Raw genomic sequence first — 21,254 nt, forward strand, 5'->3', positions numbered from 1 at the left:
ATGTTATTGTAGACTATTAGAAAATGCTATCTCGCACTCTTAGAGGTCTATATTTTAGTATATAGATAATATATATCTTGCCTTGGACGATATCGTTAAGTAGAGACAGAGACTGAAAAACAAAAAATCTATATAATAAAGCAGTTTGGTTTTTTATGCTGTTATATCAAACGGTCCAAGAAGAAAACAGTTTTGAGATGATCTAACGGGTTGTATATCAAGGGTTTTCAATATTGAAATAAAAACTCATGAAAAATAAAATATCGGTAAAATCAAACTAAATAAGATTTTCCAATATCAAAAAATTTTGAAACTCTACACCCACCGTAAACTCTCTCACCAGAAAGTTCACGATTTTCAACCAAAAAAAAAAAAAAAAAAACTCAAGGGTGCTTCTTTTTTGCCCACCAATCTATTAGTTCTCTCCACCTCTCCAAGTTCTCTCCACCATCAACAGACAAGATTAATTTGTATTGATTTTACACAGTGATTTTTCAGATTAATTTGTATATTACATAGTTTGCAAGTGTATGTATTTGGAATCCCGTTACTCGACAAGAATTTACATGTGAATTTTTCTTCCACTACCACACTGTTCTGCATGTGGGTTTTTCTTCCACCCAAACTCTATATATGCAGTTTAGAATTATTTTTATATATGAAAAAAGTGGATTCTTCAAATCCTCCGTACTAAGACTGATTCCCGTGGTCGTCACACTCATCCTCCACTTCTTAATAGAGCTCCTGTAATATTTAATGGAGCTCTACATTGGATGATTAACGATGAATACTACAAGAGATTGTTTGGGAATTGGTCGCATTTACATTAATTTGTATATAACACTTAAAAGTTTGTAGAACACGATTGAAGAAGGTGAATTTTTTTGGAAAAATTTAAACAAAAGATTGAAATTAAACTCTATTTGTTTCCAATGCGTTCTAAATTTTTCTACAAATATTAGACTTTGTATTTAAATGGCTAAGAACTGAGCTCTTGGAAAAAAATGTATGTAAAGCATTTTATGGGTTCGGGAATAGGTGCATTCTTATATATTTCTGAATGGATTATATATTCATGTGATGGATGGGAGTAAATTTAGGAAGTGGGAGTAGAATTTCATTATAACAAACTCAATAGTCTTTAGGTATGAGACATGTAAGTTCTTGGTTGTTAATACCAATTCAGTATGCCCTCAAGATATAAGCTAGTAAACTCTAGCCACGTACGTACCTTCAATGTTTTGTTACCACAAGAAATAGTTTGCAATACATTCCCCCCCCCCCCCCCTTCCAGCTTGTTATTTACCTTTATTTGTAGCCATTGTATAGGTTGGGATGTATAATCATGGACTTATAGAGGTTGTTGAACATGCATGGGTTTGATTGTTTTGTATTAAAAGATGGAAAATATTTATAACTAATATGGGCTTATGATCATTTGAGAATAATTTTGATATACTTGGTATTTATACTCTCGAAACAATGGTTCTCAATGTATAGATAATATGGTTTGAGGAGCTTTTGTTGAGCTATATCTTCTTTTTTTATTGAGCTCTATCATACACATTGAATGTTTATGATTAATGTGCGTGGCTTAATCCATATTTACTCGAAAATTGGTGGTGTTTAGGATGCGTGGTATACTTAATAAGTCCATATAATATACTTATAAGTTGTTATGTTTGCCTGATAGATATGATGTCCCACACGTCTCAAAACTCATAAATCCTTATATAGCATTAGGCGTTGTACATCTCAATTAGATATATAGATATATGCATGTTTTTAATACAATAGAAAATTCTCACATGTAAATAAAATGTGTGAGGACTGTTGCTCTTTCAAGTAAATTCAATAGATACTATTTTTTGTAAACGTTGTTTATAAGGTGTTAATATGTGGATTATGTTTTTTCTCTTACACATGAGAATCTATCATGCATAGTGTGACAAATTTTGTTGTTAGTCGATGGTAACAATTTTTTGTGGATGGTAGCCAATTATTTTGTTATATATAAATTTGTATGGATGTGGTTTGAAAAGAAAAGTACTAATACATTCGTAGACCAATGAATGGTAGAACTATGAGGAAGGCCAATATGAGAACATGTACTTGGAGTAGCTTATACGAGTTTTTTGGCTATGCATGACAAATGTAGTAGATGAACTTACAACACTTCATTTTCAAATGCAAATAACAAGTGAGTCGTGGAAGTACTAGCTAATTATGATGATTTTGTTAATGGAAAGTGTTCCATCTCTAATTTCTTTATTATGTTCTCTTTCTTGCGCTATGCTCTTTAGTATATTGTACTTATATTATGCACTGAAGTGGAAGCTAGATTTTATTTTGATGTAATAGGGATTATATATACAAATGATTTTTTTTTTTATTATTTTTAATTTAACATATGTATAAATATTGATTAAAGGACCGTGGTTAGTTATTCAATATACATACTTCATAGTGTTGCTTAGTTCTATTGATTGTCTTCTTAGACATTGTTTAAGTTGTTGTATGATATATCATGTATAATATCAATATGACACATACATGTTCATTTTAATTAGATGTCAAAAAATAGTGGAAACCATGCCAAATTGGTGTAAAATGCATGGTGTGTTTAAACATACGTTTAATTTAATAAATTCACCCATAATAACAATTGAGTGGCAACACCACAGGTAATTCTATACTATATAATAAAACATGTTTGGGTTTTATGCATTTAATTATATTAAACGGTCTAGGAGAAAGTAGTTTTGAGAAATCTAACGGTGAGATAATCTAATCGGAATTATGGGTATTAAAGTCAATTTATGTTTTAGGAGTTTTAATTTTCTCAAACTATTACTAATCACTCGAAAAAGTAGTTAAAAGAAGATTGACTTTTGTTAATCTTTTCGTGGTTTATTCGTCTTCTCTCTCTTTCTCTATAAGGCAAAAAGTTATTTCTTCCTAAGCAGCAAGGGTCTATTAGTTAGTTCATCTCTAGAAAATAATATATAGATGGTGTTGTTATTCAAAAAGTGGAGTGTGTTTCGTAATATCCTCAGTATAACAGAGTTCCCCCAGTGTAGAAATTTATCTATAATTGTCATTCTATTTCTTTTGATAAGTTTTTGAACTATGTTAGTTGTATGAGTTTTGGAAGAGTGTACCGTAGCCAGCAAACACTATAAACAGTATTAATTCCGTTTGCATTTTTGTAGAAAAATAAAAATAAAAATAATATTTTTATTTTTTGGATACCATGCTTACAATCCCAAACTTCGATGGAATTGGTGCTATTAGGATAAGTATTTATTTATTTACAAATTAGGGTCATTGCAAGCTAGCTATATGCATGCAATACATGTACATGCTTCATTGTTTCTTCTCTATCTCTTTTTTAACAAATTATTTTTTCCGATCTACTTTAAAATTTTCCTTTATTTATTTTTTTAAGTGTAAAAAAGTTGAAGAGAACCACAACCCATACGCCACTAAGGTGTCATGTGTAGCATTGTAACGCCTCGAGATAATTAGGTGTAACATCTTATATTTTTAGTTAAAATGTTCTAATAACCAATATTCTTTGGTTATTTCGAAGTAAAATAGATTGTTTTTTTGAAGTTGTTATATTAGACGGGCAACGGCAAGGGCAAGGGCAAGGGCAAAGAGAAAACACTTTTGGCATAATCAAACGGTGAAGTGAGATTAACAATTAATAAAATAAATGATTACCCGTAAAGTTATTTTCTTAACACTTTGTGCATCTATCATATCTTGCGATAAAAATTATGCCTCAACGAACTCTTCATTCATTCATCAAAAGCAGTCAATATATATTTCTGAAATCAATCATCATTCAATGGAGTGGATCGAGATCTTGAGTTCTATTCATTCATTTTTTCCAATAGTTGTCTCCTCTCCCACCAAAAAGCACAGCTAAGAATCTTAAAAATATACACACTGTTAAAAATAATGGCATGGCCTCAAAACTCTACGATAGCTAAAAGAATTTGGTCGCCTTCAAAACTAAGGGGATAATGTAATGACTTGGGTAGTGGTTTGGAGTTATAAGAGAATGTTGCTTCTCATACAAAGTTCAACCACTGGAGTAACCAACGAATGGTATATAGACCCCCTCTCAAAATAGGAGTTTCTTTTATAATTTAATTTATTATTTTGTTGTTAAATATATGTCAATTTTTTTGTATTCTTTGTTTTTTTTTTCTGTTATAATTTGGCTTTGTGTGGAAATATGTGATTAATAATGGAGTAATTGCTCCATATATTTGGGAAGTGATGCACTATAAGTGAGAGTCCCCATGTTAAATCTATACTTTGTTCAAAACAAAATTTGAGCTTAGTTAAAAAATTGAGCAAACATAAAATAGGAGCAACATACAAAATGTAGAAAGCTAACAATGTTGTGCATGAGTTGCCAAGGTTTTGTGTAAGCATCTGTATGTTTCTTGCAAAAAAAAAAGTGTAAAATGATAAATTTAGATATGCATTTATTTCGCTAAATTTACCCCTAATGACAATCCATGGCATCGCCACGAGTTAAATTATAGTCTATAATACAAAACAACTCAGTTTTTAAGCAAGTTATAAGGGCTTAAGTGGTGGTCCTGATTTCATCGAGATCTATGCTAATGCTTGAAGAGTCCTATTTACCTAATACTAAAGAGTTTGCTTGAAGAGTCATATTTACCTAATACTCTAAAATAGACAAAAACCTTCAAAACCCATTTACCTAATACTAAATTGTCTGCTTGAAGAGTCCTATTTACCTAATACTCTAAAATAAACAAAAACCTCTAAAACCCCAACTAAAAACCTCCAAAACTCATTTTCTTCACGCAAACGGGTGTAGTTATTTAACATATTAAATTATATAATTGCTTCATTGTTTAAATACCCCTATAGTTTTTCCTACCGTTTGAGAAACGTGTATAAATTGAACATGAATTACACAAGGAATGAACAGTTAAAGTTGTCTACGTACATTTTGCTTCTGGATAAACAAATTGTTCTCAATACATTTACTCGGCTAAGATGATTTTCTAAGGCATATTCAGTTAAGTTAAGGATATTACAATGACACTAACAAGTTCAATTTAAATGTTAAAGGAAAAAAGAAAAAATAGTAATTCTACTCTAAAAGTTAAATTTACGTGTATTCATTTAATTATGACTTAAATTATAGTCTCTCTAATAATATTGAAAAATAAAATAAGCAATTTAAATTGGGCTTTAAATATTATGTCCGAGGCCCAACTTTAACTATACAGACTGGGCTTCTTTGAAAAAGCCTAATGTTTTTCAACCTGTGGCCCAGCTTTTAAAGATTCTTCCAATCACAACTTGATCCGTGTTTTAATATAGTATCCAGTTGTACCATAGCCTAACCTTAATTTTGGAGGGAAAGAGTCCATTTCCCGCCAAAATAACATAACCAGCTTCACTTTGGTAGACTAAATCCTCATTTCTCTCTCCGTGTGATTCACTTATCAGCAATGGCATCCGATTCTTCTCCAACTAACCAAAACGGAAGTAAGCCCTTTTTTTTTTTCATGTTATATTGATTTATTTCATCATCCTCGAATTTTTATTATTTTCTGATTGTAGGAGCTTCCTCACCAATAGACGATATGAATTCGAGCCCAATCCCCAACACAAACTCCTCCCCAGGAGACGCTCTACGCCGTAACTCATTCGCAACCCCGCCTTCTCGACGCACTCAATCTCCCGGTTTAGATGCAACCCCAACTCCAACCAGCACTCAAAAGTAGAAGAAGAAGAAGAAGAAGAACAGGAACCCCCATTGGGACACCGACATCAACTGATGATATTCAGGCTTCATCTGAAGGTGGTGATGATCAAGAAGAAGGTGAAGAAGCTCCTCCAGTTTATGTTTGGGGGACTAATATAAGTGTACAAGATGTAAACGCTTCGATTCTTCGGTTCTTGAGGCATTTTCGAGAAGACCCTTTGCACGATGAAGGGAAGTATATGAGAGCACTTCATCATATTTTTGAAGTGGAGGGGGAATCACTTGATGTCGATGCACAAGATGTTTATGATTATGATATTGACTTGTATACTAAGATGGTCAGGTACCCACTTGAAGTTTTAGCAATCTTTGATTTGGTTCTTTTGGATATGGCTGCTAGAATGAACCCTATGTTTGAAAAGCACATCCAAGTTAGAACTTTCAATCTTAGAAGCTCCATATCTATGAGAAATCTTAATCCATCTGGTTAGTTTTATTGATTTTGTTAAGATTGTGAATGCTAGATTTTTTTTATTCTTATGATTGAAACGATGTGAATATGACTTGATCAGATATTGAAAAGATGGTGTCAGTAAAAGGAATGATCATTCGATGTAGTTCTATTATACCCGAAATCAGGGAAGCCGTGTTTAAATGCCTAGTTTGCGGATATCTCTCAGATCATGTCATTGTGGACCGAGGTACTTAACTCTTACTATTTAAACATTCAATGCTGGTGCCCTGACACATTGGCATCAGCTAGAGCGTTGTTATTTTGCATCTTTGTCCTTCATTTATTGATCAATACCAATTGAGTCTCTATGCCAACCTATGTTGTGAAACCAATTTATTATTTATGAAATAACAATGGGTGTTCATAGGTCGAATCAGTGAACCGAAGAGGTGCGGCAGGCAGGAATGTCTCGCTCAGAACTCCATGACGTTGGTTCACAACCGATGCAAGTATGGTTTGTTGGCACATTTATCAAAGTTGAGCTGATATACCTTAATAGTTCATGTAAATGCATCTATATTAAGTTGGTGCTTCTATATTTACCAGATTTGCGGATAAGCAGATTATAAGGCTTCAGGAGACTCCAGATGAAATTCCTGAAGGTGGGACACCCCATACTGTGAGCTTGGTAATGCATGATAGGCTTGTCGACTCTGGTAAACCAGGTGATAGAGTTGAGGTAAGTATTATACTGATATCTGTGTATGTAGGCTAGAGGTCAGCCGTGGTCACTGTTTGGCTAAAACTGTCAACTTTTTCTTGTCTTAAAGGTCACTGGAATATATCGAGCAATGACGGTTAGAGTAGGACCAACACAACGAACGATCAAGTCGTTGTTCAAGGTGGGAACATTCTTTATTTTCATGAATGACCGAAATTGTGAAATGCTAATGTGTTCGAAGCTGTTTTTTTTTTTTTTTTTTTTTTTCATTTTCTTTTCTTCTTTGTACAGACATATGTTGATTGTCTTCATCTGAAGAAAAACGACACGTCCAGAATGGATGCTGAGGATCCTATGGAATTTGATGATGGCTCTGGTAACGTGGACAAAGATACCTCCCCTGAATATCAAGAGAAGGTATTATTTTCTATTTTTTGTTCTTTAAATTTTAGTTGAAGTGGTTGCATCCTAGTTTTTAATGATGTTCTCTTTCCTGCGGTTCCAGTTGGAGCAATTGAAGGAACTGGCAAAACAGCCTGATATTTATGACAAATTGACCAGATCCTTGGCTCCTAACATATGGGAGCTGGATGATGTGAAAAGAGGTCTTCTTTGCCAGGTTTGTGTTAATTTTGTGCTCTGTTTCATCATTATTTTGTTTGAGGTGCTGAATGGTAACTGATATTGATTGTAGCTGTTTGGTGGGAATGCTCTGAAGTTGCCCTCTGGTGCTACCTTTCGTGGTGATATTAATATTCTTCTCGTAGGTGATCCTGGAACCAGCAAATCGCAGTTGCTCCAGTATATACACAAGCTCGCCCCTCGTGGAATATATACTAGTGGAAGAGGGAGTTCTGCTGTAGGCTTAACTGCTTATGTTACCAAGGACCCAGAAACGGGTGAAACAGTACGATCTTCTGCGACAAATTTTCAATAGCTCGCTCTAGAATTTTTTTCTTGCAATGTTGAAACTTATATTCGGATGTCTGTGTGCTTAATTCTTAAGGTCTTAGAAAGTGGAGCCCTCGTCCTGAGTGATAGAGGTATTTGCTGCATTGATGAATTTGACAAAATGTCGGAGAATGCAAGGAGTATGTTGCATGAGGTATGTGATATAAGTTTTCTCACCAAATATTTTTGTATTAGTTCAACTTGTCTCGGTTCGTAATTCCATAAATCCTAAATCATTTTGATTCTCTCCAACAGGTAATGGAACAACAGACTGTTTCAATAGCCAAGGCAGGGATAATTGCTTCTCTTAATGCTAGGACTTCTGTACTGGCTTGTGCGAATCCTAGTGGTTCACGGTATAATCCTCGCTTATCTGTGATTGACAATATTCACCTCCCTCCAACATTACTATCCAGGTAAGATGACTCGCAGAAAGACTTCGTTGACATATTCCATTATTTTACTTGCAAGAGTATCTAACCAAAACCTGCATCTTTAGGTTTGATCTTATATACTTAATGCTTGACAAGGCGGATGAACATATGGACAGGCGCCTTGCTAAGCATATAGTGGCCTTGCACTTTGAGAATCCTGAGGTTTGTTTAGCTCCCTATTCTGTTTGGGAAAAAGTGTTCCCAAATTGGGAACTTCACTGGTAGATGTCAAGGATATTGTTCTGATAAACTCTCTTGTTATGTCTACTTGAAGACTGTGCAACAGGATGTTTTGGATATTCCAACACTAACGGCATACTTGAGTTATGCCAGAAGACACATTCGCCCAAAACTGTCTGATGAAGCTGCAGAAGAATTGATACGAAGATACGTCGAGATGAGGAGGAGAGGAAACTTTCCTGGAAGCAGCAAAAAGGTAGAGAGATCCAAACATGTCCTTCCCTTTGCCTTTTATTCTGGCATCCCTCTTTTTTTTTTCTAAATGTTCTTTGAATTGATTCTTCTTTAGGTTATAACTGCAACACCAAGGCAGATCGAGAGTTTAATTCGTCTTAGCGAAGCTCTAGCCCGGATTCGTTTCTCGGAGTGGGTTAGTGAAGCTTGCATTGAGCATCATATAGATCGTTTCTTTTTACCCGAGAATATATTTAATTTGATCTGCAAAATAAATCATAATACAAACGTTTTAGAGGTCAAGCGCGCTACATATACAAATTGCGCCGCAAGCCCCTTCTATTGACTTGTCCTTTTTTTTTGAGGAAACAAATTTTGGCTTGACCGTTAGAAGTGATTAGAGTTGGTCTGCGTATTTGTGCAGGTTGAAAAACCGGATGTGGCAGAGGCGTTCCGGCTTTTGGAAGTTGCTCTACAACAGTCGGCCACAGATCACGCCACAGGTAAAGTACATTTTCTGATAATATTCAATATATATTTATCTCCTACCATACTCTTAAGTGATGTTAGTTGTTTTATTTTGCTTCTAATCAGGAACAATAGATATGGATCTCATCACAACTGGAGTCTCAGCAAGTGAAAGGATGAGACGTGAAAATCTGTTGTCAGCAGCTCGAAACATAATAATGGAGAAGATGCAACTTGGAGGACCCTCGACTCGTACTTTGGAGGTAATGTGATTGTTCTTTATTTCTGAATCAATAGGACAAGTCAATCTATATTATTTGAAGATGCTTAAAATGTCTACTCTTCTGCAGTTACTGGAGGAGCTGAAGAAGCAAAGTTCTGCTGAAGTCCACCTTACTGATGTAAGTTATTTATTCATCGCGCACGCAAACTTGCATGTTGTGGTATTAGCAATGCATACTTATGACCTGGCCTTTCATTCTTATGCAGCTAAGAAATGCCCTTTCAACTCTTGCTAGTGAAGGTTTTATTGTTGTTCAAGGTGACACTATAAAGCGGATATGATGATTGGTTGTGTACCACATGTGTGCTGGGCAGTTACGAAGCTGCCATATTGGATTCTGCAGTTTCGCTTCAAATAGGGGGCTTAGATGATGTATAAAAGAAATTGGATTGATGGCTCACTGTTTTCCTTAACTAGTGCAATTATCTAGCAAGTGTAGTCACTTCAGAGTTCAGCTGTTCATTCGATTCTTTTTCATAGTATGATGACTTAAAGAAAACTTATGATAGAAAATTGAACTCGGTGGGAATATTTATTTGAGCTTTCTATTTATTTTGTATTTGTACTTGTCAAATTTTGAAGATGTAATTGGGATAAACGAAATACTTCAATAGAACCATAATGACCTTATAACTTGCCGCGAAAAAGTAGTAAGTTTAAAAAGGTGATTTAATTGGGCACTCAAATTGAATTGGGCAATTTCAAAAAAAATAAAAATAAAATAAAATAAAAATAAAATAAAAAAATAAAATATATATATATTACAAGTTTGCCATCAAAGTCTAGGCCCAATAACCAATTCAACTGGTCTTGCCATAACGAAACTTTTGGATCGTTTGAGTGTACAAATGGTTTTGCCATATCGTTTGAGTATACACTGAAATGGTCTCGCCATGTCGTTTCAGTGTACACTCAAGCGGTCTTCGTGTGTTGTTTGAGACAAAACTCTTGGGTTTTTAGCTAGACGATATGGCGGAGTCGTTTGGGCAGTCTCCAGGAGGACATGACGGGGTCGTTTGGGGACTCTGTTGGGCAACATAGCTGAGTCGTTTGGACTAAAAAAATTCGGTTTGTTTGTCATGAAGTTCATTTTAGTGAAGTTGGGTGCAAAATAAGAAGTGGACTTGAACCATGAAAGAAAGAAACTGGACTTTGATTCAGCTCCAACTAATGTATGTACTCAAAATCTGAGTTGAATTCGGTGGTTGCTAATACAGGACCTCACTTTGATTCAGCTCTAGTATAACTCAAAATCTTATATTAACTCATACAACTAATGTACAAAAACATTCTAAAAAAAAAAAAAACAAGGACATTCAAACAATCTCATTGGGTCGTTTGGCCCATATACAAAACGATTTCAATGAGTCGTTTGAGGCTTTTCAAACAATAATTCAGTTTGGTTCTTGTATATCTTGACTATTTCTTTCTTCACTAGCACAAATGCATATCTTGATCAACTAAACATTGGAGGAGTGATTAATACAAGAAATGACAATTAATTCAAGAAATTCGAATGATTGGTTTAAACAATTTTATTGAATTCAATGTCGGTGTTGTAGCAATCTCAGCCCATCATGGAACTCAGAATATAAAACCAAGGACTCACTCGAGAGAGATGACCGGTTCGAGAGAAAACTCCATTTTTTTTTTTGCTTTTTTGGGTTCAGAACTTGGGAGAGAGATAACCGGTTAGAACAGTTGAAAAAAAAGGAGCGACCAGGACGCTGAGGTGTAGTGGGGGGTGTATTGGGCTTGGGCTAGAGGCTGCCCAATCGAATTTGGTGAGTGCCCAATACAGGACCCAAAACTGTATTATACCATTATGGGCTTTTTGAAAGCATACTTTCAGAACACTGCAACAGTATAGTGTGTACTAAGCAAGAATGTCTTGGGAATTTAATTACACTACATCCAACCATTTAGTATTTACACAAGATCATGCGCAATGCATGTATAGATCTTTAACCAAAGCATAGTTTATGAACACTGCATAGCTGCTGCGTGTTTAAAGCAAGGATGTCTTCAGAAATAAACTATAATACACCCAGCTATTTACACAAAGATCATGCATCTATAGATCTTTAGCTGATAACTCCATAATTTATTTGGGAGTGAGCTGAACAGCAGCCACGGTTGAGACCATAGAGTCCACACCACACACGTCGGGCCCCCTGCATATCTTGTAGAAACCATCCTCTCCCCAGTTTTGTCCCCAGGAATTCTTCAGGATCCAGTACGGTTTCTCCTTTAGCCTAATGGGAGCAAAGCCAGCTGAGCCGAATCCCACCAGCAATATTGCATGATCCAACCTCCTCTTAGAACATATGTATGGACATGAGACTCCCGCTCTGTATGTCTGCATGTAAGCTGCATTGATACCCACTGCAATCAAGCATATCACCAAGTTATTAATCCATAGAGCAATATCAGGAAAATGAATGAGAAATAGACGCTGGAAGAATTGGCTAACAAACCTGCAAGAGGACCATTTTTCACTAGATTTGCAGCTATTTGCTCTTCATCAATGGAGATAACACTAAAGTTAGATACAGATGCGGCAATCTTGGTCTTATCAAATTTGCATTTACTATCTTTCCCTGTATAAGGATAGTCTTCCTCTCGTTGAAGTCCACCAGCTTTGAGTGTATACTCAAGTGCGCTGTTCATTAGGCCACCATTGCACCCATTATCACATGAACTTGCTTCTTCCGTATCACACTGCAACAGTAAATTCCAAACTAGAGCTTACTATCACTTCATCCGGAGAAAATGAAACTACTCAGGGCTAGGTGAAAAGCAACAAAACAATATGCGAAGCTTGTATTTCACCATATTATAGTCATATACTAAAATTGTGCTAAAACAGTTGAGCTTAATAGATCCTGTGCTATTAATCGGCGTAGTACTCGGCCGAAAGTACTTTCGGGAGGAATCGCTACTTCGGTACCTAGCCGACCGACCAACCAATTACTCCCCATAAGTGATTGGGGTCCAAAAAATCACCATAATCGGCCCGAAGTTAAACGAGAATCGGGCGAAGTTACTCACCAAAATCGGTATATAAAAGAAAACCGAGATTTTTTTTTTTCTAACAACGAAATCAAGTTAGGGCTTTTCTCCAGCCGCGAAAACAAGCTCCAATTCCATCCAATTCCAGCCATGAAAACAAGCTCCACCTGTGTGCGTTTTTTTTTTTTCTCCACTTTCTCCAACTCTCTGGTCTCTTCTTCTCTACGTTTTTTTTTCCTTCTCTTCTCTCCTCCGGTCACGCCACTTTCGCCCCTCCTCTCTCTTTCTCTCCTCCTCTCTTTACAAATACGTCGATTTTTTCCCCGATAATCTTCACAAAATATGTTTGAACACTATGTGGTGTATTTTGACCGAACACTATGTGGTGTATTATGATTTTTGAGAACCCACTTGAATACTTGATGACAACTTAATATAAAAAAAAAAAATAAATGTATGACCCATGTTTTGCATTTGTAACTATGACAAGTTAAAGAAAATAAAATATTGTCTGAAAACTTTAGTCGTCAAATAACTATGGACAATGTCAACATTTCTAAATATTGATAGCAAAAATTTTGTACCATATTGTATGCCACATTAGCGTCAATGTACATGCTACATATAAACATAAAAATTAAGACATCTCGGTAATCGATTAATCCCCAACCGAGTTCCGAGTAGCGACGAGAAAGTAGCGGTTTAAAAATCGCTGTAATCCCGATTAATCCCGATTAAATAGTAGCGAAAGTAGCGATTTAACTGCCCAGAATAGATCAAACTTCAGATGTTCCCCAACATGACACGTTAAATAGTAGTAAAACCACTAACATCAAATCAAAGACATACAAGGGAATGTTATATATTTGGTTCATTGCTTGCCAGTTGCTATGCACTGACATGATCTAGCTTAAAATACATGAGACAAGTCGATGGAAATAAGTTAGTAACTGTAAATATTCTTCTCATAGGTGATCCTGGGATCAGAATTTCCCAGCTGCTCCACCATATACACAACTATTCCCCCCTCCCTGTGGCATACACACCAGTGTAAGAGGGCGTTCTGCCAAAGGTTCACCTTGCTTAGATTGTGAAGGATTCTCAAATGATACAATGTTCTGTAACAGATCAATCAACAGTTGTGCTAGAACTATTTTATTGTAATATTCAAATCTTATATTTTATTTATCTGTGCACAAATACTTCCGTCTCAGAGGTAAATTACGGGGAATATTATATTACAAACCACACTTCGTATAAAGCAACCAAACTATCGAGCTTAACTTATTTCATCAAGTCAATAAACAGCATCATGAAATGAATGAATTGCAAAATTTACAAAATTTATATATAAAAAAATTATTCCTCTACTGTAAAATTATCATAAATTATTTTCATAGATACATAAAGCAATCAAATTCAAACAGTCAATTATACCAATTTAAGCACATAATAAATTTATAAAAGTAATTAACAATCAACAAATTGCAAACCTCATGATCACAGTCTACAAGTTGCTGCTCACTAAGACTAACAAGATCACCGGTAGCAAGAAAATGAGCTCCTTCTAATGCTCCAGTAGTACTAAAAGACCAGCACGAACCGCATTGACCCTAATTTTCCATACACAAAAAAAGTCAATATATCTTATTCATTAATATTAATAAAAAAAAATAATGCAAATAAAAACCTGATCCTTGATTGGAGTAACAGCCCCATGATCTCTCCAATCAAATTCAGTTGGAAGATCATTAGTTGGTAGTATAGGTGCTTTATGAGCATCAGCCGGAAGTTTCAAAGATCTCAAACCAAGATACTTCTCTCCAAACTCCGAAGGAGTCAGATCAGAAAACTTTGTGACCCCATGTTCTGCAGTTGGATCAATTATCTGATGTAATTTAGCACGTTGTAAATTAGACTTAAATACAGAAAATCGATACGCGTGTTCTATTTCATCAGCATATTTTTTCCCAAATTTAGTAATAAAGTTGGAGAAGTGGTGGTGGGCATTTAAAACTAAATCGTTTTCGTCATCGTTTGATACGACTTGACGAATTAAGTTATCGTTAGATTCATCGAGAGAAGCAAAAGCTGCAATGAAAAGAGTGGTCGAAAGGAGGATGAGGAGAAGAAGATTCATGGTTTGAGATTGGAGCAGAGAGGAAGAGTGTGTTTTTTTTCTCTTTCTCTGGCTCATTGGAGATTCCATCTCTAAGGAGATTTTATGGAGGAGCTGGCGAATGAGGACTTGACACGTTTTGTAATGAATCTATCTAGAAACAAAATATCAGGACAAAAGCGTCAGATTAACTAGACTGATTGACGTTGGACAATTACAATACCGCCTATTTGTGTGGAGCACGTGTGATGTATTTTATACTACCAAATTTACCCAAACCTAACGTGGGTGTCTATTGGGCCCTTGGGCCGGGCTGGAAATGTTTATTATCATCGGTTTGCTTATTTTTGTGTTTGCGAACCTGATCATCCTGTTTGTCATTGCGGGCATTAGTGCATTACAAAGTACGCAAGTCAAGTAATAATTATCTTTCAAGTGATGCTTTCTAGATTGAGATTTGAGAGGAAGAAGATAGCTAAATATAGGGAGAAATCTAATTTTTTGCCAAAGATTTCGTTATTTTAGATTCTTTTCGATAATGTTGGTATGTGTAAGTATGTAACTTAGTAACTAGCCTGTAATGCTTCCCAAGTGCAATAATTATAATATTTTCATTGTTTCACTTGTGCGTTTCTTTTTGGGTTTCTATCCTTCTCTTCCCTAATTTATTTGATTCCGTCTGCCAATGACCAACTTGTATCTAGGAAATCGTTTTTTTTTTCCTAATGCAGCTGTGGTTGTATTTTTTTTTGTTGGACAAGCTGCCCCAACCTCTGGTTGTTTCGCTAATTACTGCTTCTCAACATTCTGTTCAAGGCCCATACTTAGCAGGCTGCAATCTAAATAAATTAAGTAATTAACACGATATGGAATTGTGGACTATTTACTGTATTTAGGTTCCTTGTTTTAACTGGTTTAAAAACTGAAACTGATAAATTAAGTAGCCAGAGAAAAGAGATTGAGAATAAACCTTTAAAGAGTACCATTTTTGCTGCTCTGTGCATTGTCATTCCAATGTCAGTCAAGTAGCAGATTCATCGTCCTATTCTTGTTAAACATTGTATATCAGTGTATGATCAATGCAACTGATCTTTCAATCTATCCCAACAGACAGCACTATCTACAGTGGCCAACAACCTTACATAATGAGATTTTGTAAGCCCCGGCGATATTACGAACTAAGAAAATGTGACTAAAATAAAATCAAAACGTACTGACTATAAGCTACTTATTCCAGTTCCTAAATACGCAGCTCACAAGTGCCGGGTATAAGAAGGACCCATACATTTGAGGGCTTGTCCAAAAACTTGGAGCCGGCTTCGGGGGCTTAAAGATATTTGACTTTCTCAACAAGTTCTCTAACCTGTGGCAGTGCTACTGGTGCAGCAGAGTTTGTATAATTCCCTGGCACCACAAGAGAAGCACCAAATGGAAAAATCACTATCACCGGGAACAAGATAAAAACGAAAATCAAATAGAAATCTTCCACTGGCATAGGTCTGATACATAGAAAGAGAGTAGAATAACGAATACCCGTAACTGAATGCGAGAGAATAGTTCCTTTCTCGATAAGCTGAATCGTGTGCTGGTAACGCTTCAGCTGCAAAGGATGTTTTTGCAGCTCTAACATAATCAGTTCTCAGTTGTAAGCTATCCCTATTTTAACGGCACACACAACTATTTATTTGTGAAAAGCTAATCAGATCTCCTTTCATAATTGGGTCCAGATGGATTTGAACCATCAACGTCTCAATTAAGAGTTCTGACTTCTGAGTAAGTTGGTCGACAATTCTGATGATTACGATTATGATTACGGTAGGCAGTTTTGTTGTCAGTGCCCAAAGTACTATTAGCCCAGGTGTTATTAGCCCAAATAATATCGTCGCCATCTAATTAAGTACTAATTTTAGTACTTGCGTCGGCGTTGCACAAGATTGAGAAAATTTTGGAAGCGGCTGAGTTAAGTTGGTTTAGGATTTCAGGAAATCTACTTGTTTTACAAAATATTTTCACGATGTATATATTCTTTTGAATATGGTTTTTGTAATTGTTCTCTTGCCAAGAGCATAGTAATAATATTTTCGTTGATCATCCAATTGTATAAATTTCTTTTATATTCACTTTTTGTTCGGGTGATTTTGGACACATCCATAAAAACACTCTCTGCCTCATAACTAATTTAAGTTTTTGTTATACCCTAATAACCATCTCAATCCAATAATATCTCCCAAATTAATTTAGGATATTTCTAGACAAAAAAATAAAAAACAGTCTCTCTCTTCAGATTCATCACAACACTTCTTCTCATCCATTCTCAAACATTTAAAAATTTCTATTCATTTTCCTTTTTATGTAATATTGTACTGTTGCATGTAGTGATGTTTGTTGTGTGTTTATATGGTAGGGAGAAAGAGAATGTATTGAAGGCAATGGATGCTGAACAACTAAGAGAGAATGCTCATAAAATGGTTGGTTTCATTGCTGATTACTACAAAAATATTGAAAGCTTTCCCGTTATTAGTCAAGTTGAGGTAACTCATGCACCCTCACCTTATTAACGTTTCCCTTAAATTCCTGTTCTTGTCATGATTGTTTCACACTAGTTGTATGAGAAACTAACAGTTGCATTCTTCGACAGTGGCTAGGACACTGTTCATCAGCTTTGGCCACATGAAAAATTGTGTCTACTTTCCTCATAAACGTCCATATAATAAATTTTCTTTATATAATTGAAGGACATTTTAAATCATTTCGACAGCAAACAATTAGTCCAACTGGGCAAACTAAGATAGTGGACATAAAACTAGAACTAGAACATCAATTTTTCCTTTTGTTTTTTCATTTCAACAAAATGAATAAACAGGAAAAGAAACAACAGAAAACAAAAGGGGACAGACTGTTTATCTTCTCCGATGCACCTCTACTAGTCAGAGCATCCCGTGAGACGATGTTTAATCCAAATTTGGCAAGGTCAAATTTTCTTTGGAAACGCAACCCAAGTTTTAGAAGCCTCGCCCATCATCTCAGTTCCATCAAATATTGTACCAATTCATATCAAAACCAAGTTCTTAGAAAAAAAAAATTTGGATTTGTTGGTATTTCTCTAAATCGTCTCAATGATCTAATTTTAGTTGTCTCAATGATCTAATTTTAGTTGTTGTCCTCAGCAAATTTAAGAATGATAGCGACTTCAATTTGAATTTTCGTTCTTAGTTTGTCCGAGGAGAAGGATGTTAAAATCTATGTTTAATTTATTTTTCTTTTTGTTTCATTGTTGAGAAAATAAAAAATAAAATGAAAACTGATACAATATTTTGTTTTGTAGGTCGGCTAGCTTGCTTTGCCCAATTAGATTATGATGTGCCGTGGACAAACTTTTGGCGTATGTCCACAAATTCGATCTCATAAACATGATGTGATTAATGACACAAGCATATTATAAATAGCTTATTTTGACGATTGATATGTTGTATCATTGAAAATTGTTAGTTGAAAGAGTTTTTTTTACGACAACACACAATTTGAACCGAATGGGCAAACACAATGACGTGGCAAGTGAAACTCACGTGCCTTATTTTATTTTGCTACAAACACTCTATATGAACAAACAGTTTTGAACAATGAACAAATTTGGCATTAGTATTGCAACATTTATGTTGCGGCAGGTAAATTGGGATATGGTAACATGATAAGTTAGGACAACACCCATGGAGGTAAATATAAATAACAGGATTTGTAAGATTTGATAGTGCAACATCCATCCAGGTAAAACATGGGGATTCAACATGTTGCGGTGATTTGATAGCAACACCCATGTTGCGTAGTTAGTGGGATTTGATAGTGTAACACCCCATGTTGATATTTGATAGCAAAATATAAAAGATTTGAATTAAATACCCTCCACTCTCAACGCCGTGGCCCCACGGTCCAGACTACAAACAAGTCGGCATACGACCTAAGGTCAGTCATCCAAAATAGTGGGATTCAACAACATTAATGACATATCATTATTTCAGAATGGTTGCAAAGATAAATATAAAAGGACGTCTTCTCCATTCTAAATTTCGACATTCTCTCTATCTCCAACTCAACAACTCAAAATAAACATGAGGCAACTCGAGTTTATCTTATACAAACCCTCAACAATTCAAATGACTAAAATAATGAACGAGTTTGAGTTTGTTCAAAGTTGTTTGTTCATATAAAATTTTTGTAGCAAAATAAAACACGTGAGTTTCTTTTGCCATGTCATTGTGTTTGCTTATTCGGTTCAATTTATGTGTTACTATAGAATTTTTGTATTTGAAAAGGGTACCGCAACAAATTTTTTGTTGTTTGAAAGTAAAAACAAATGAATTTCTAAGTATTGTAGATTTAAATGATTTAGAGCATGAGTCTTTTGATTGCTTCGAACTGGTGAATCTTCAAAGAATTAGAGAGTTCTGTTTTGGATTTTCATAATGACACTATTTTTGTAGAATGAAAATGGATGAGAAAAAGAATAAGAAGAAAACCATTTTTTTTTTTTTTTTTTTTTTGTTTTTTTTTTTCCTACATAGAGTAATATGTAGAGTTTAGTATGGGTCCCATGAGTTATATTCAATAAATGACTTGTTTTAGTCAATAAATATTTTAGATACACCTAATAAAAAAAAAGATAATTTAAGAAACTAAATATGTCTAAAATTATTTTATTTATTTATTTTAAAATTGGGGTACAGGAGTGTTTTTATGGGTGTGTCCAAAATCACCGTTTTGTTTCTCTTTATTTCGTCTTTAATTTAGCCTTTAATTTCTTGAATTCCTTCTTTCAGTGACCAACTCGAATCAAACTGGGCAACAAGTTTTTGTGATTGTAGTTAGAATTTCCATCCTTTTTTTGTTCAATTCGATTAATTTTTCAGTGTCTTTAATTCTATAGCAAAACAGTCGGCCTAGTATGTCTTCAAAGAGGTTCATACTGATCATACAACAGGATTTCATATTTTTTGTGCTGTGTATATTGGTTTGTCTGGGCTGGGTGGGCTTGAGGAGGCTGAAATAGCCCACTGTTAACTCACAAACTTATCCAACAAGTCAAAATTGACCACACAATATCCTTACTCACCACGTTTCCTTCTCATTCCCACATGTTCATCTTTCAACAGAAGCCATATAACCCCCAATTCCCCAAATCACACCCAAAAAAAGCCTCAAAATCCATCTAAAAACTACCACAAATTCATTTTGCATTTTCAGATCTCAAAATATGAAGAGAGAAGGAGGCCAACAACATGGAATGGTTAGGAATTGCAAAATCTCTCCATCACCAATTATTAACCCAAACCCCAATTCCTATTCTAAGCTAATTATTAACACACCCCTAACATCAAGGCCTACAAATCATTCGAAATTCACAGGGAAATGTGATAGGGCAAAGGGTATTAGGTATTATGTCCACCCAACTTGTAAATCTAAAGACAAAGGTAAAGGGACTTACAAAATTAGGTCGTCTGATGTGGCTGTGAATCAAAAGTTGGTTTCTTGGAGGGCTGTTGATAGTAAGAGGCATCAGGGTTTGAATTATGTTGGGGTTTCTGCTAATGAGTTTTTAGGTCGGTTATCAAATTATTATCATGATGATGATGATGATTATGATGATGAGGGGGAAGTAGATGTCGTTGATGAGTCATTTGGATTAGATGCTAATGAATTTTTAGGTCAAGTTGTTGAAGTTGTTGAAGAAGCGATTGGTATTGATGGGCCAAATGAAGTTGATGATGATGAGGACAGTGATGGAATGAGTTTCTGTGATGTGGGGTTTGTGGTTGAGCAGTTAGATGGAGATGGAGATGGAGATGAAGATTGGTGTTTGGTAGGAGAACTGTGAATATTGATGATTGTTTAATAAGAAAGACTATTGAATTTGTTGGCTTGATAAAGAGAATATGTGTATGTAATCAATTCTCTGATCAAGTATTTGTGTTTATTTTCTTAGGTAATTGAACTTAGTTCTGTTCATGATCAGATCTGCTAATGTAGTTATTGCTTAATTGTCTCTAGAGTAATTTAATTGCAGTGCTTGTTCACTGGGATTAGCAAAGAGTCCAATTACCGGTTACTGGGATGATAAATCCAATAGGAGGCAAATGTCTTGTAGCAAACAACAATAAAAAGACCACGAAGCTTAAATGCCAAAAATGAAAAACCAGTCTTCCTCCTCCACGGCTCCACCCCACCTCTTCAGTTCCTCGTCTGAAATTCCACCTGTACTCCAACAAGTTAATTTAAGCAATAAAATTTAAGAACATGGGAATAAGGAATCAACAACTAAGACCCATTCATCAAATAAAAGAAAGTTTAGAATAAGCACTGGTCTAAATTTTACAACACTGTTTTTTTTCATTTCTTTTTAAGAATCTTGGCATGGGGTGTTTAGGTGTTAGAGGAGGAAAACCGTGGAAGGCAAAGTGCGTAACTAGAAAATAAGAAGAAACAGGGAGTCAAATTGTATTTTGCTGTGGGACATGTGGTATTCCGGTCACTGAGTTATCATCCCATTAACCAATAATTTGTTAGAAAAATGGCTACACTACCTAAGGATTCGACTCATTAGCAAAATGATGTTTTTGTTTTCTTTAGGTATAATATATAA

General features: G+C 35.2%; 3 protein-coding genes and 1 long non-coding RNA gene across 4 annotated transcripts; 2 read left to right on the forward strand and 2 right to left on the reverse strand.

Moving 5' to 3' along the window:
* Positions 1-5,403: 5,403 nt before the first annotated feature.
* On the forward strand, positions 5,404-10,048 carry MCM4 (Minichromosome maintenance (MCM2/3/5) family protein). The gene is made up of 18 exons (XM_086594961.1): positions 5,404-5,544; positions 5,620-6,250; positions 6,337-6,465; positions 6,646-6,727; positions 6,825-6,957; positions 7,049-7,120; positions 7,231-7,356; positions 7,445-7,558; positions 7,634-7,846; positions 7,946-8,044; positions 8,146-8,306; positions 8,390-8,486; positions 8,599-8,760; positions 8,854-8,934; positions 9,163-9,241; positions 9,333-9,469; positions 9,557-9,607; positions 9,696-10,048. The coding sequence occupies exons 2-18, from the start codon at positions 5,749-5,751 to the stop codon at positions 9,768-9,770; spliced, it is 2,313 nt and encodes a 770-aa protein (XP_086451087.1). The 5' UTR covers positions 5,404-5,544; positions 5,620-5,748; the 3' UTR covers positions 9,771-10,048.
* Positions 10,049-11,361: 1,313 nt separating this feature from the next.
* LOC147520511 (cysteine proteinase 15A-like) lies at positions 11,362-14,808 on the reverse strand. The gene is made up of 4 exons (XM_086592047.1): positions 14,192-14,808; positions 13,995-14,114; positions 11,967-12,210; positions 11,362-11,874 (listed from the first exon to the last, which is right to left on the reverse strand). Exons 1-4 carry the CDS (start codon positions 14,708-14,710, stop codon positions 11,594-11,596), a joined length of 1,164 nt encoding a protein of 387 aa, XP_086448173.1. The 5' UTR covers positions 14,711-14,808; the 3' UTR covers positions 11,362-11,593.
* Positions 14,809-15,587: 779 nt separating this feature from the next.
* LOC147520512 (uncharacterized) lies at positions 15,588-16,705 on the reverse strand. Its single transcript, XR_015212654.1, has 2 exons — positions 15,835-16,705; positions 15,588-15,740 (listed from the first exon to the last, which is right to left on the reverse strand). It is a non-coding gene; the product is annotated as an uncharacterized LOC147520512 (long non-coding RNA).
* Positions 16,706-19,712: 3,007 nt separating this feature from the next.
* On the forward strand, positions 19,713-20,626 carry LOC147520513 (uncharacterized). Its single transcript, XM_086592049.1, has one exon. The coding sequence runs from the start codon at positions 19,869-19,871 to the stop codon at positions 20,487-20,489; it is 621 nt and encodes a 206-aa protein (XP_086448175.1). The 5' UTR covers positions 19,713-19,868; the 3' UTR covers positions 20,490-20,626.
* The last annotated feature ends 628 nt before the right edge of the window (positions 20,627-21,254 follow it).

The sequence above is a fragment of the Coptis chinensis genome, chromosome 2 (genome assembly GCF_015680905.1).
Source record: "Coptis chinensis isolate HL-2020 chromosome 2, ASM1568090v1, whole genome shotgun sequence".
Taxonomy (NCBI): domain Eukaryota; kingdom Viridiplantae; phylum Streptophyta; class Magnoliopsida; order Ranunculales; family Ranunculaceae; genus Coptis; species Coptis chinensis.

Bases quoted from the DNA above. Each gene is read 5' to 3' on its own strand.
- MCM4 (XM_086594961.1), top strand. From the start codon at position 5,749: ATGCAACCCCAACTCCAACCAGCACTCAAAAGTAGAAGAAGAAGAAGA. The intron at 7,357-7,444 runs GTATTATTTTCT...CTGCGGTTCCAG, and splicing joins CCCCTGAATATCAAGAGAAG to TTGGAGCAATTGAAGGAACT. The intron at 9,470-9,556 runs GTAATGTGATTG...ACTCTTCTGCAG, and splicing joins CCTCGACTCGTACTTTGGAG to TTACTGGAGGAGCTGAAGAA.
- LOC147520511 (XM_086592047.1), bottom strand. From the start codon at position 14,710: ATGGAATCTCCAATGAGCCAGAGAAAGAGAAAAAAAACACACTCTTCC. The intron at 12,211-13,994 runs GTTTGCAATTTG...TTACTGTTGCAG, and splicing joins TTGTAGACTGTGATCATGAG to TGTGATACGGAAGAAGCAAG. The intron at 11,875-11,966 runs GTTTGTTAGCCA...GCTTGATTGCAG, and splicing joins GAAAAATGGTCCTCTTGCAG to TGGGTATCAATGCAGCTTAC.
- LOC147520513 (XM_086592049.1), top strand. From the start codon at position 19,869: ATGAAGAGAGAAGGAGGCCAACAACATGGAATGGTTAGGAATTGCAAA.